The 14,476-nt window shown below is 39.7% G+C and overlaps 2 protein-coding genes across 2 annotated transcripts in view; both read left to right on the forward strand.

Moving 5' to 3' along the window:
* The first annotated feature begins 431 nt into the window (after positions 1 to 431).
* Positions 432 to 6,483, forward strand: LOC103513169 (phosphatidylcholine:ceramide cholinephosphotransferase 1-like). The gene is given in 8 exon segments (XM_017445710.2): positions 432 to 446; positions 893 to 1,161; positions 2,276 to 2,399; positions 2,451 to 2,501; positions 2,503 to 2,529; positions 2,531 to 2,558; positions 3,082 to 3,257; positions 3,846 to 6,483. Coding segments are annotated over 8 exon segments (846 nt in total). The 3' UTR covers positions 4,002 to 6,483.
* Positions 6,484 to 6,844: 361 nt separating this feature from the next.
* Positions 6,845 to 14,476, forward strand: part of LOC103513168 (transformation/transcription domain-associated protein) — a gene marked incomplete at its 3' end in the record, with an annotated part of 39,871 nt that continues 32,239 nt past the window's right edge. Inside the window, 1 exon segment of the mRNA XM_017445708.2 lies at positions 6,845 to 14,133. Within this exon segment, the coding sequence (XP_017301197.1) occupies positions 6,857 to 14,133 (7,277 nt within the window).

A 14,476-nucleotide genomic window follows, 5' to 3' on the forward strand; every position in this document is an offset into this window, starting at 1 on the left:
TTGATATTTTAGACTTCTGAGTTCAACAGTAGGAGATATGATTAATAGGTATTATTATTATTATTATTATTATTATTATTATTATTATTATTACCTACGTACATCTATTAGGCTACCCATAATTCAAATCATACTAAACATATATTCCAAATATTATTGGTAGATGTTCAATATTTACTTTTCCACTCTAAAGACGAGTATTTGTCTCGCACTATTCAAAACAGATTTTCTACAAACATAAAAAGAAATTCGCCTTGTATTTTTTTTTTACAAAATAAATTTACAAATTTTGAAACCCAGTGAGTATACATAGGCTGAAAGCAGGCCGAATCAGCCTCCCTTCTTATTTTCTTTCCGATAGATTTTTTTTTTTTTTTTTTTCAAGAAGAAGATGAAGTTCTAAAAACAGAGTTTAGTGGAGTGCACAGAGCATGGAGCAAGTAGAGGTAAGCGGCGAATTCAAACCGCATAGAACTGAGAGCAAAAAGCTCTGTTCTCTTTGCTCTCTGCTCTACTCTGTTTTTAGCCTTAGATGACTTTAGCTATTAACCCCAAGCTCTTGCTATAAATCTTTAGAGGCCCCATAATGTTAAAGTTATTAATTAAAGTCATTACTTATACCCATAAAATACATGAGACCTTGATTAGACTGCTGGGACAAAGGGACTTTTTAGTGTCAATCGAGCAGGATAAGCAAGGTATATTCTATTTTATTCTACAGTAAAGGGGGAAAAAGAGGCTCGAGCATGTCGGGCCCTGTGCCTGATTTCAAATATGCAGCATTCTTAGAATAGGTATGTAGAAGAACTTCCCCCTACCAAGATACTACATTATTATTATGCTAAGGCAGTCTCTTCCTGATCCCTTGTGTACCGCGTCCATTTTTGTTTAGGACTGTTGGACTGCTTACTACAAGATACTACATACTTTCCATCTATACATATTTGCAGCGTTCCTGATCCTGGTTTTCAACCTCGTCCTGACGACCACCTCACTGGCTATAGTGCATGAGTGGGTCCCAGACCGACAGGTATACAAACCTCTACCCGATATAGTTCTCGATGCAGTACCAGCCACCGACTGGACCCTGTATTTGTCCGAAGTCCTCATTATGATCTCCACCAATATTATGGTCGTTGTTATTCTTGTACATAGACATAGGTAAGTGATAGACCCTGTATTGTAATTTGTATTTTTCATCCATGATTAATTTGTCAGTCAGTCGGTCTGTTTGTCAGTATTTGTTAGATAGTCTAAGAAGCGTAAGTGGCGGAAAAATCTAGAGCGAGCCCTAAGATCTGTCAGACCGTCCTGAGAAACCTAGGTCTCGAGGTCTTTCAGGCACACACGTACCGACTGTCTGACAGACCGCTGTCAGACGGTCTGAGGGTGAGTGGCGAGCATTACATTCATTTGTGTATTGTTTTCAAATAATCGAAATCCGAGGGGAAGGAGAATAGAAAAAACGCCAAATATTGAATTAATTTTCACAGAGATTTACGTCATACCTACTGCTTTTCTATATATTTTTTTTCTACTTCTGGCGGGTCGCCATTTTGGCAGAATCTGTTTACCTACCGATGTGCAGTGTGTGCTTTACATACAGGGTGTTCCGAATAATAATTATAACACACGTTTGTTGATATGTGGTTATATAGAGTGTAACCTATTTGAACGTATGCCAAATATGTAATAAATAAAGTTTCCAGAATGTTTTGTTTATCACGAGTAGGTATACCTACTTGAGATGTTGAATGTTGATGTTTACCTGTAGAAATACTAGCAGTATACCTACCTATATCACGACATATTCTCTACTGTTATACCTGTATGCAGTTTTGCCTCGTGTAAACACCAGTGGCTTCCAGCAACATTCTATTCCAGTTAGTTGGCCAGTTTCAATTGGCTTTGTAGCTGTAAAGAAGTACATTCCCCCCCCCCCCCCCCCAACTGGATTGGAATATTACTGGTCAACAGTGATGTTTAAAATAGGTCCTAGTATATGAAATATGAACCCCACATCATCTTATGTCTAAGGCCAGCCACTCACTATCAGGTAGACCTGACAGGGTACACCTGATCAGGTCCGCCTGTCAGGTCTGATGAGCATATATATATACTATCAGGTAGAACTGACCACCTGATCAGGTCATACCTGATAGTGAATGGCTGGCCTTAGGCTAGGTGAGATTAATGTGAATAACTCTCGGCGGGTAGCTTGTCGCGACCTGAGTTGATAAACATTGACGTCCAACACCTTTTTCTACTCTTCCAGATTTATCATCCCTGCGCCGTTCTATCCTTCTCCTGGCGCTCCTCTAACATGCTTGCGGGTCCATCAACCATGTTTGTCACTGTACTACCAGTCAGCCAGCACCTCCTACAACTGCGCCGCCAAAGCTAATTCCACTTCTCCCCCGCTTGATAGCGTCTCGAGTGCTCCCAGCTGATATCCGGTCGGCCTGAGCATCAACGGAAAGCACACGTTCTGTGGTGACTACAATCTACAGCGGACACACCACGATACTCGGCCATGAGCTATCTGATGATATACGAATGTAAGTGAACGGTAGAGATGGCCCCAGGGTTAAATGGTGGAGATGGCCGCAAGATTGTATTTTTTTTTTTTTTTTTTTAACAAGTTTCCATTTATTTTTGATCGACAAAACACTCAGAACATACATTTTTCTTATAAATGGTATACCCATCCGTATAGGCAGAGCTTGTGCCACGGATTTGTGTATATTGAATTATTTTTACCCAATAAATATGCTAACAGTGGTTTTCACCAACATTTTTTTCAGACCCTAGAAGTCCTGTTAAGCTAACAGCCTGTTAAGTTCATTGTAATTTGTATAGGATTAACAGGCTGTTAAGGGCTAAAAAGAAGGTTGGTGAAACCCACCCTAAATAAAATAAATAAATAAATGAGCGAGAAGTTACCCGCCTACTCAAATAAACCACCAGGCCAAGTGGGGCTGGGAAAAGCCAGCACGCGATTACCCAAATCAAGAGCGAAAATAAAGGTATGAAAACAATTTTTGCGTCTTTTTGATAGCAATGGCCGTTCCCTTGTTTCAGACTCGCCCAAGCGATATTTTCTCCTCCATTGGGCGTCGTTTGTGATGTCGGTGGCTGGTGTGATAATGGTTCTAGTCGCCCATGGACATTACACGGTAGATGTCCTCATTGCCTACTATATTACCACCCGTCTCTTCTGGGTTTACCATACCCTCGCCAATAATATGAATTTGAAGGTAACAAATGAAATAGATATAGAATATACCTTGTTTATCCTGCTGGTATAGGACTGAAAAGTCCCTTTACCCCCGCAGTCTAACCAAGGTCTCATATTTTGACATATTATGGGGAACACATAATACAAATAGAGTCCTTAGTGCTTAGTTTTACCTCAGCAGCAGGCGACTACTATTATTGAGGTGAGGTCAAATTCTCAAGTAATATTTATTCCATACCGCGGTTTTGATTGAACCCACGCCCTCCTATTACCAGGCGAGCATATTGACCACTACATCACCGAAACAAGTAAAAAAAAGTATTAGACATTGAACCTCTGTGCCCCATTAGGGATCTAATATATTCATACACAAAAAACCCATTCTGAGGCTTAGGTGTTGGGGAAACTGCTCCAATGGATGGGTTAAGCTTATAAGAATCTACTTTCCTACTGCCGGGTTCTGACAGGCCGTGGGGGCCCAAGACCTCCATGAACCAGTTTTCTCCGGCGTTCCCGGTTTTGGGCGAATTCGATCCAGAACCGAGAACCTTAGCTTACTGCAGAGGGTAGATAGACCTTGAATAACAATAACCTTGTTGTGTTTCAGCAACGAACTCCATACAACTACCTGGCGAACGTATGGTGGTTCAGGATATTCCAATACTTCGAGGGCAACGTAGGAGGGCCTTTGCCCCGTCAGTACGAGACCCCGCTCCAAATTGTTCGCAAGTACACGTACCGGCATGAAAACCGAGACAGTTAGTACGCACCCCCCCTAGCGGTACCATCCGCTACTACAGTGTATACTGTACGACCTTGAGAAGTCGTCATTCTCCAGCGGCACGCTGCGACTTTGGATCTAGCGAGTCCTTGAATATCCAGTGGAACGCCTGTATGTAAAGCCTGTGACCTTGAAATCTAGCTTAAAGCTTGACCTTGAGATGGTCACTATCCAGCGGCATGCTTAAAGTTATACCGTGCGGCCTTCAAATTTAGCGACATTCCCTGAGTAGTCACCACTATCTTTTGGCACGCTTGTACGATTGTATACCGTACAACCTTGGAATCTAGCTTCACGCTTTTATGACCTTGAGATGGTCATTATCTAGCGGCACGCTTGTATGTATACCGTACGACCTTGAAATCTAACGGCACGATTTGTAAGTAGTATAACCTTAAAATAGTCACTCTTCAGCGTCATTGGAAATCTATCAGAACGCCTGTAGCTAAAGCATATGACCTTGAGATGATTCATATTTAGCGACACGCGTCCTTGAGTAGTCGTCATTATCTAGCGGTACGCTTATATGTATACCTACTTACCTACCCTGCAACCCTTGAATCGTTGACGACACTCTGTGGTATTAGGTGGTGTGGTTTCGGAAGAAAAAAAGACTATGAACTATGAAAAAAGAGTTAATTCATTTTCTTCGTGAAGTATACGAATGTTTTTTTTCCGTATAGACTTATCAATGAAAATATGGACTGCTTACGTCAACGTGTATTTTGATATTAATAAAGGGAAGATACTTTTAGCGCTCCGCCCCGCCATGTCAAAATGCGGTTTGGTATACTACTTAGATGAGAGAACCAGAGCGATTAGAGAGGTTTTGGTTAACATTTGTGCTGTCTGTGAAATTATTACAGAACGCTTGGTTTAACAAACCAAAGATGAAGAAGAAAAAATCCACCATTCAATATTTCAATATTATTATATCTACTCTTAATTAAATAGTTTATATTATTTTATCTTCAAATTACATATTTTTAAGCTCTCTCTCTCTCTCTCCCTCCCTATCTCCTAAAAGCAGTGGTGTATCGTGGTTGTTAATGAAAAAAATACCCTACAGCTCTGCAGAAACTTGATGTGTTGCCACTTTCCACAAATATACCTACTTCCACAGCCACCGTTTAACTTGTTATTGCCAGTGGCTGAGGTTCATTAGTAAAAATATGTTCGTAATGTGCGCAAATCTGTGATAGAGTTGCAGCAGCTCGGAGTTCCGATTGAGGGGAGTTTAACTCTAGGTCTTTTCTTACTATCTTTAACCTTTATTGGTGTAATTCTACTTGACACGCATTACATACACATTACGCCACTAGCTGTCGAATTAATTTTCTTTTACACTTTTTAATGATTATTGGTACAAAATATTTCAATGTTAAAAGAGTTTTCGTTCAGTCCGATGGTATGTGTACATGCACAAAAAACCCTGTGATCTTATTTCAAATCCCCTTATAGGGGATCTATAGTTAATATGTGTTTATCTGTATTAGAATGAGTCTGAGGTATGACAGGACTTCAGTCCTTTCAAGTATGGGGATCTAAACAATCCAGAAGATATTCTCCTGGTACCTTACATCAGTTACATCACTTATGAAGTTATCTAAAGAAGAGGGTATAGGAGAGCATGTGCTAAGAATAGGTCATTTTTCAACGTACCTACAGCTACTTAAATTTTTGTTTTTCGTATATATTTACAGTTTTAATTAAATACTAGCTACTGTTAATTATTTTCCAATTATTTATTGTTATGATGTTGTTTTGTTTCTTTATCTGTTTTAATATGAAAATGTAAATGGAGGTTGGCAGTCAGTCTAATGTGCAGGAAAGTAATTTTAAGGCAAAAAAAAAAACAACTTCAAGTCTGTTTTTATTTTATAGGTTTAAATTCTTTTTAGATTCCATATTCTGTGAGTTATTAGAATTTTAAAGATGAATAATTATTTAAGTGTACCTTCCTAATAATTTTCTTTTGAACTTCAATTAAACCTTCTTTCAATGTACCTAAATATTAAATTAGATACAATATTTATATCCAACTTTGGAGATTTTTTAATTTCTTTTTAAGATTCTATTTAGGTGTAGGAAATATGCTTTCAAGCATCTAATATACTTATATCTACTTATTTGTATTGGCTTTACACCTACTTAATGAAAATAATTTAAGAATGCAACAGGGAAAAGAGAGCAAGCAAAAAAATTGTGTATTATCTATGCACCTAGGTATGAGGGACCCATGGTAATTGCATTGAAAGAAGATGTGAAACCAAGTTTAGATTTGTTTCTTCTTAAAATATTTATTTCATTATTTGTATAATTGATTTCTCTTACCACTAGTTTTAAAGTTGTAGTGATAACATTTTTAGCCTAACAAAAGTTAAGCAAAATTTTATTCTTTAATAAAAAAAAAGTCATTTTTATTATTTTGAAAATAGAAAAAAAAAATATTATTCAAATTTATTAATAAAAAAAATTGTTACAGTATTTATTTCATCCCCCTCCCCCCCCACAGACTTTGTTATGTAATTTTAGAATATGTAAATAATCTATTATTTTGTAAAATTGTAAAAATTTGAAAATTATAGAAATATTCAGTAAGCATTATTGAACTTGGTGTTTTTCTTTTTAGACCTCAAAAGTTGATTAGCATTTCTTCAGGCTGTCTTCTTTCTAACTCATGCATGAGGACAACATTGGAATAAAACAAATGTTCTAAAAATGAAATAGTCCATAGACTATCCTAAAAAAAAAAAAAAAAAAAAAAAACCCCAGCCCTTTCCCCTGTGATATACATATTATTATTATTATTATTACTTCCAGACTTTGTACCCCACATGAGTCAACTGTTTGAAGAGGATTTCCAGCTAGGTAGTGGATGGACAACACATGAATCTCTACGTCCTCTGGTATATTCTACCCTAGCAGACCTAGTACATCATGTCCGTCAACTTCTACCCATGTCTGACCTTATCAAAGCTGTACACCTCTTCTCCAAGAACATTCACGATGAAACCTTGCCCACCACTATCCACACCATGTCCTGTAAACTGTTGCTTAACCTGGTGGACTTTATCCGTACCAAGAACCAAGCAGAAATAGAGCAAGGTCGTATAGGGGATAACATAGGACAAGAGTTACTTGAGAGAATGCTAGAGACTATGGTACTCAAGTTCAAAACCATTGCTAAGCTACAACTTCCTGTACTCACTGCCAAAGCAAAAACTCAGCTAGCATTACCAGCACCGGAACTACCATCTACTACAGAAGATGTTAAACCAGTAGTGAACCCCCAGACAAACCTGATAGATAGTCCTGCCAAGACCACAGCAGGTGTGGAGAAACAAAAGCCAAAGCTTGGGATCTCAAACTCCCCTGCTGCTAACTATAATGTCAACGATTGTCGTAGTATCGTCAAGATTCTCATCTGTGGCGTCAAGACAGTGACTATGGGTCTTGCTGCTTCCAAAGTTAATGCGTCCGGCGGGGAAGGCCCTACGACACCACCATTCGGTCAATTCCAACCCAAGGATACGAAAGTCTACATTCGACTTGTCAAGTGGGCCTTAAAAGCGTTAGATGTCTACACATTGAATCCTTCATCTTCCAGTTTACTCCCCAATAATCTACAACGAACACCGTTACAACAAGCAAGTAGAACCAAGGAAGAGAAGGAAGTATTGGAACATTTTGCCGGGGTGTTCTCACTTATGACACCTCAGACATTCCGAGAAATATTCGCCAGCACTATCGACTATATGGTGGATAGGATGGCTCATAACTATACGCTACAAGTGATCAGTAACTCATTCCTAGTGACTAGAGACACATCACCTGTTTTTGCCACCGTACTCGTAGAATATCTGTTGGAACACATGGAAGAGATGGGTAATGGAAATGTGGAACGAAGTAATCTCTGCCTGAAACTATTCAAACTTGTGTTTGGCAGCGTTTCCTTTTATCCTGCTGAGAATGAACATATGCTACGACCTCATCTTCATCAGATTGTCAATAGATCCATGGAGCTTGCTATGACAGCTAAGGAACCATACAACTACTTCTTATTATTGCGAGCATTGTTCCGGTCTATAGGCGGTGGAAGTCATGATCTCTTGTACCAGGAATTTCTACCTCTCCTGAGGAACTTACTACAAGGCTTGAACAGTTTACAGTCTGGTCTTCACAAGCAACAAATGAAAGACTTGTTTGTTGAATTGTGTTTGACTGTGCCTGTCAGATTAAGTTCTCTTCTTCCTTATCTCCCCATGCTCATGGATCCGCTGGTATCTGCTCTTAATGGTTCTTCCACACTCATCAGCCAAGGATTACGCACGTTGGAACTTTGTGTTGATAATCTACAACCTGACTTTCTTTATGATCACATACAACCTGTACGTGCAGATCTGATGCAAGCCTTGTGGCGTTCACTGAGAAGTCCTAATGAACAAGTAGCACATGTTGCATACAGAGTTCTAGGTAAGTTCGGTGGTGGTAACAGGAAGATGATGATAGAACCACAGAAATTGGATTATAACATTAGACGAAGCAATGGTCCTGCGGTGGTCGTACATTTTCCTGAACATCAAAAAACTATTAATCTATCTGTTGAGAAAGCAATTGATGTGGCCATCACTGTACTCAAGAACCCTGCGGTAGATATGTTCTATCGCAAGCAAGGATGGAAAGTGGTCAAGGGTTATATCATTTCCTCGATGAACCTATCGGATAATAGAAGTACCATACAGAAACTATTCTCACATCCCAGCTTTGGTAATACGGAGAGTTCTCAAGGTACAATGTACAAGTATGCTGATCCTACCATTAGGAATACACATCAGAATGCACTCACTGGTATATTCATGGTGTATCTTATCAAAGAACTCCGCAAGGATTCTCTCCTCTACACTGTACTAGTAGTAAGACATTATACCTTAGTAGCAATCACTCAACAGACAGGACCATTCCCTCTCTATGGCAAGTCTGCATTACTAGAAGGTACAATGGATCCATTGGTACTTATTGATGCCATTGCTGTGATTCTTGGTCATGAGGATAAGGAACTTTGTAAACCTGGATACATTGCTCTCAAGTGCATTATGGAGACAGCCACATGTATCACAGGATCTATAGAGAACGCATGTAACCTCCCTCTCATGGAATATTTGGCAGAGCGCATGTGTAATCTATGTTATGAAAGAGCTTGGTATGCTAAACTAGGTGGTTGCTATGCCATCAAATTCTTCTATAATACAATGGCTATCAAGTGGGTTTATAGTCACATGTTTGTGTTTGTCAAGGCACTCCTATTTGTAATGATGGATTTGACAGGAGAAGTATCATCAGGTGCTATAGATGAAGCAAGGCGGAATCTCAAGCAACTCATTGTCCTGTGTGCTACGCCTATCAAAGAGCCTGTGGACGCAGAGACGTTGACTGTGCAGAGCAAGGCTTTGTCTGAAGTCACTAATGAACTGACTCGAAATATAACACTTCCCAATGATCTACTGCGGGAACAGTCTATGTATTTGTTACAAGTGTTTGCTGAAACTCAGGGCAAATCAGTCGTACAAGTCATGGAGCCTCACAAGGATGTTCTCGCTGATATAATTCCTCCTAAGAAGTTGCTTATTAGGAATCACTCGGCTAATGCACAGATTGGCTTGATGGAAGGGAACACTTTCTGTCAATCCCTTACGCCCAGATTATTTACTACCGATATGAGTATTCATGAACACAGCTCCTTCTTCCAGGAGATAACTAACATTTGTGAGTCATCGGATCAGGCCTTGATGAAGCTTCCTTGCTACAAGCCCATCAGTAGTTTGGTACCATTGCGTAAAGCTGCCATGAGAGCTTTAGCCTCCTGGCATTACGTACCAAACTGTTCTCAAAAAATATTCAATACTTTATTCGCTGCTTTGGAAAGACCAAATCCAGAACTTCAAGAGGCCGCATTTCAAGCGATGAAAACATTTGTCAATGGGTCTCCAATAGATTTGAAATCTGTGTATGAAGTAATGAAACCGCTCCTGTTAACACTTGGTGATTATAGAAACTTGAACTTGGTAACAGCAAGAAAACTCTCCTACATTGTACAACCTTTCCCTAGCAGCTTTAGCGAAAAGTTGTGTGAACAACTTCTAGTGAATTTGAAGAACTTATTTGAAAACATTGTTGCCCAAAAAGAAAATCCACCTAAAAACAGCGAAACTGAAAAAATCATTGTGGTCATCATAGGTATCTTCAAAGAATCGCCCGCTGCTAAAGCACAATTCATTGAACCCCTCATCTCACTTATCTTAGAAAATGAACATGCTTTATCCATAGGACCCTATTCACCGTACAGAGAACCATTGGTTAAATATTTGTTGAGATATCCAACAGAAACCCTCCAGTCTATGTTGAGCGAAATCCACATGAAAGATCCTCTCTGGAGAAACTTCTTTGTCTATCTTATCAAACATCAAGAAGGAAAATGTTTCCGTGATGCTTTGCAAACTCAGTTTGTTGACAGATTAATCTTGTATACCTTCTCAGCAATTAATCCGAACTGCACCAACCTGACGACGGCAGAAAAGTTGGAAATGCAATACATAGGTATCCGGTTGGTCTCGATTCTAATCAAGCTTGATACGAAATGGCTTTCATCTCAAAATCAACTCATTAGTGTCATGCAGAAGATTTGGTGTGATGATGAATATCTGCAGCGTCACAGGAATGTAGAGAATATTAGCTATGTACATTGGAAAGAACCCAAGCTCCTTGTAAAAATACTTCTACATTATTTCAGTCATCATCGTCATATTATTGACTTGCTGTTCTTCATCCTGCGAGCTGTTACTGAACGCTTACTCCCAGATTTTACATTCCTCAGAGAGTTTCTCGAAACTACAGTAGCCCAGACTTATTCCATTGAATGGAAACGAAAAGCTTTTCTCCGATTTTTGGAACTCTTCAAACTAGCATTGGTCTCTCAAGAATTAAAAGCGAAAATTTTACAATTGGTGCTTATTCCTTGTCTCACCGTTTGTTTTGAAAGAGGCGAAGGAGATAAATTAATAGGAGGCACTGGATTACCCGAGGATGAAGACAACAAGAATGCAAACCTGGTCAATGAATTCATAGCGAAAATCATCAGTCCCATTACAGAGTCTCCTCCTGTATTTGTCATCTCAGATAATGTTCGAATCTTACTCTTACAAATGTGTTGCTTGATTGTAGAACAATCCTACCACTATGTGTACAACGTGTCTCAAGGTAAAATACTAGTCAACAAAGCTAAGCCATTGATTATGTTTGCCTGGCAGCTCAGTCTGTTGGGAAAGAACTTTGTTGATCCCGCTACTCGATATCATGGACATCTTTTACTTGCTCACATGATTGCCAAGTTTGGTGTTAGTCAACGTGTAGTGGTACAAGTATTCCTGGGATTATTACGAGCACACGCAAGTGAAGTGAGACCCATTGTAAGGCAAGCTCTAGAAATACTAACCCCTGCTTTCCCTGGACGTGTAGATGATGGTCAACGAATGCTGCTTGTGTATACTAAGAAAATCCTGGTCGAGGAAGGTCATTCCAACCCTCAACTCTCTCATGTACTCACTCTTATTGTGAAACACTACAAAGTATATTATCCTGTGCGACATGGCCTCATACAACAAATGATAGCATCCATGCAAAGGCTAGGCTTCAGTAGCAGTGCCATGGATCATAAGAAACTTTCTGTTGAACTAGCAGATGTGATTATCAAGTGGGAACTACAGCGTGTCAAAGAAGAAGCTGAAGGAACCTCTGGTGGTAAAGCAATTCAGGAACCCCCACGAAAGAAAATGGCACTTGAATCATTTGCTCCGGGAGAAAGTTCTATGAAATATGATATTCCAACTGCCTCGAAACCTATAGAGAAGGTCCATGCAGATGCTGTCATCAACTTCCTGGCACGTCTATCTTGTCAAGTGAGTGATCTACCACCCAACCTCTCCAGCAGCATGCAAAGCCAAGTGATACAGACCCCAGGCGAGATGCTAGCCAGACGATGTGTCTCCCTTATTAGAATGGCACTTAAACCAGAGGTATGGTCCCATCAGAATACTGAGTTCAAGCTCACTTGGTTGGATAAGGTTCTGTCTAGTATAGATCAGCCCACTGCAAACCTGGGTAATATTTCCATCGCGTTAGAACTCCTCACACTTCTCATCACTATTCTGGATGAAGGACAAATCCTACATATTATCAAACCTCTGCAGAGAGGACTCGTAGCATGTATCAGTAGCTCTATTACTAAAGTCATCAGACTTGTACATGCTCTACTGTGTCGTCTAATGAGCACATTCCCTACTGAACCAATATCCTCTAATGTAGCATCCAAGCGAGAAGAACTAGACCATCTGTATGTTTGTGTAAGCAAAGTTATCTATGAGGGTCTCTCCAACTACGAGAAGAACCCAACTGCGACCTGTTCCACCCTATATGGAACTGTGATGATGCTCAAAGCGGCTTGTATGAACCACCCTGCATATGTAGATAGATTCATATTAGAGTTCATGCGAGTCATACAGCGCATGGCACGTGAACATATCGCCACTTCTACTGCAGATGCACCACAACAAGTAGGTGGCGAGTTACTCATCTATTGTCTAGACCTGGTCAAGACCAGATTCTGTAGTATGAGTCAGGAAACACGCAAACAATTTATAGGAACCATCATCCTAGGCTTGATAGACAAAACACCCGATATTAAAGTTATGAAAGCTATCATCAAGATGACAGAGGAATGGCTAAAAGTTAACAAAGTGGAACAGAACAATGTGCCCAATCTGAAAGAGAAATGTATTATCCTTGTCAAGTTGATGCATTTCGTAGAGAAGCGTTTCCCAGACCTGAACACCATGTTCCTAGAGATTGTCCTGTATGTTTACATGGATGAGAATCTCAAGAACTCTGAACTCGTCACCAAGTTGGAACCCGCCTTCCTGTCTGGACTCCGCTGTTCGAATCCCGCCTTGCGAGCCAAATTCTTCCAACTGTTGAATGGATCCATCCGCAGATTGCTGCATGATAGACTCCTCTATATCTTCAGCTCTCAGAACTGGGAACCCATGGGTCCTCATTATTGGCTCAAACAATGCATTGAACTCATTCTTGTATCAGCCATCTCTAGCTCAAAGATCAAGTTGGCTGAAGAAACAGGCGTGTTACCAAATATTAGCTCCGTCATCTCTCTAGCAGAAGATCCTGTGGAAAGAGAAAACTATTTCAACGTTGTGCTCAATGCTGCAGACCTCAAAACTGAACCAAACCTGAATGGTGAAAATATTCTGGAGAGTCTAGAGGAGTATGAGTTTGATGTAGACGAGTTTGGAAACTGCAGGATCCAACAGCTCAGCAGGGAAGATTTGTTGAACAAGCAAAATAAATTCCTGGAGAATGCTCGTGAGTATAATACAAGTGATCTCCTGGTATCCTTGGCTCAGTTGTGTCACTTGGACACACACCTCGCTGAGAAGGTTTGGCTGGATATGTTCCCACAAATGTGGAGTATTCTAAGTGAAACACAACAGCAAAATCTGACAGATGAAATTATTCCATTCATTGTTAGTGGTATCCATGTTGTACAGAAAGATGTTCATCCGAGCTCTATCAACACTATCTACGAATCCTTAGCTCACTGCAACCCGCCGCTACCCATTAAACCTGCTATTATGACCTACCTAGGTAAAGCTCAAGGTCTATGGCACCGTGTCACCCTCTCCCTTGAAAAAATGGCAGTGGAAGGTCTTCTCAAACAAAACCGAATGCAGAATAGAGCGCCCTCTGTCGCTGACTGTTATGACTTTGAGCCTGACCATGCCCCTCAACAACAAGACATTATAGATCAACTTGCCGAGATGTATTCTGCTTTGAGAGAGGAGGATATGTGGTTTGGTTTGTGGCAGAAGAATGCCAAGCATAAGGAGACACTGTATGCCCTGGCGTATGAACAGCAGGGATTCTACGAGCAAGCACTCAAGGCCTATGAAGTGACTATCAAGAAGGGACTGGAGGAGTATGCAAACAGCCCAGCACCTATCAGTCATAACAGTGAATTACGGCTCAGAGAAAAACAATGGCTTAGGTAAGATAACATTTCCATTTGGTCATGAGATTTTATAATTATGGTATATAATTATTACATTGCTTAGAATCGTGATTATTATTATTATTTTTTTTTTATTATTATTATTTTTTTTTTTTTGTCATATTACCAGTCATTGTACCAGTAGGCAAACATCCCTCACAAAATTTTATGAAACTTTTATCGGAAGGTCTTGTTTGAATGTTTGCCATCTCTGTCAACAAATTCATTTCCGCACCTCCTTTCGCAATGTGTATTCACCTTTTGAGTTTCATTGGGTTTAGGCTAAAAAAAAAAAAAAAAAAAAAAAAAAAAAAAAAAAAAAAATTTTTAAAAAATTTAA

Source organism: Diaphorina citri, unplaced genomic scaffold (genome assembly GCF_000475195.1).
Source record: "Diaphorina citri unplaced genomic scaffold, Diaci psyllid genome assembly version 1.1 scaffold933, whole genome shotgun sequence".
Classification (NCBI taxonomy): domain Eukaryota; kingdom Metazoa; phylum Arthropoda; class Insecta; order Hemiptera; family Psyllidae; genus Diaphorina; species Diaphorina citri.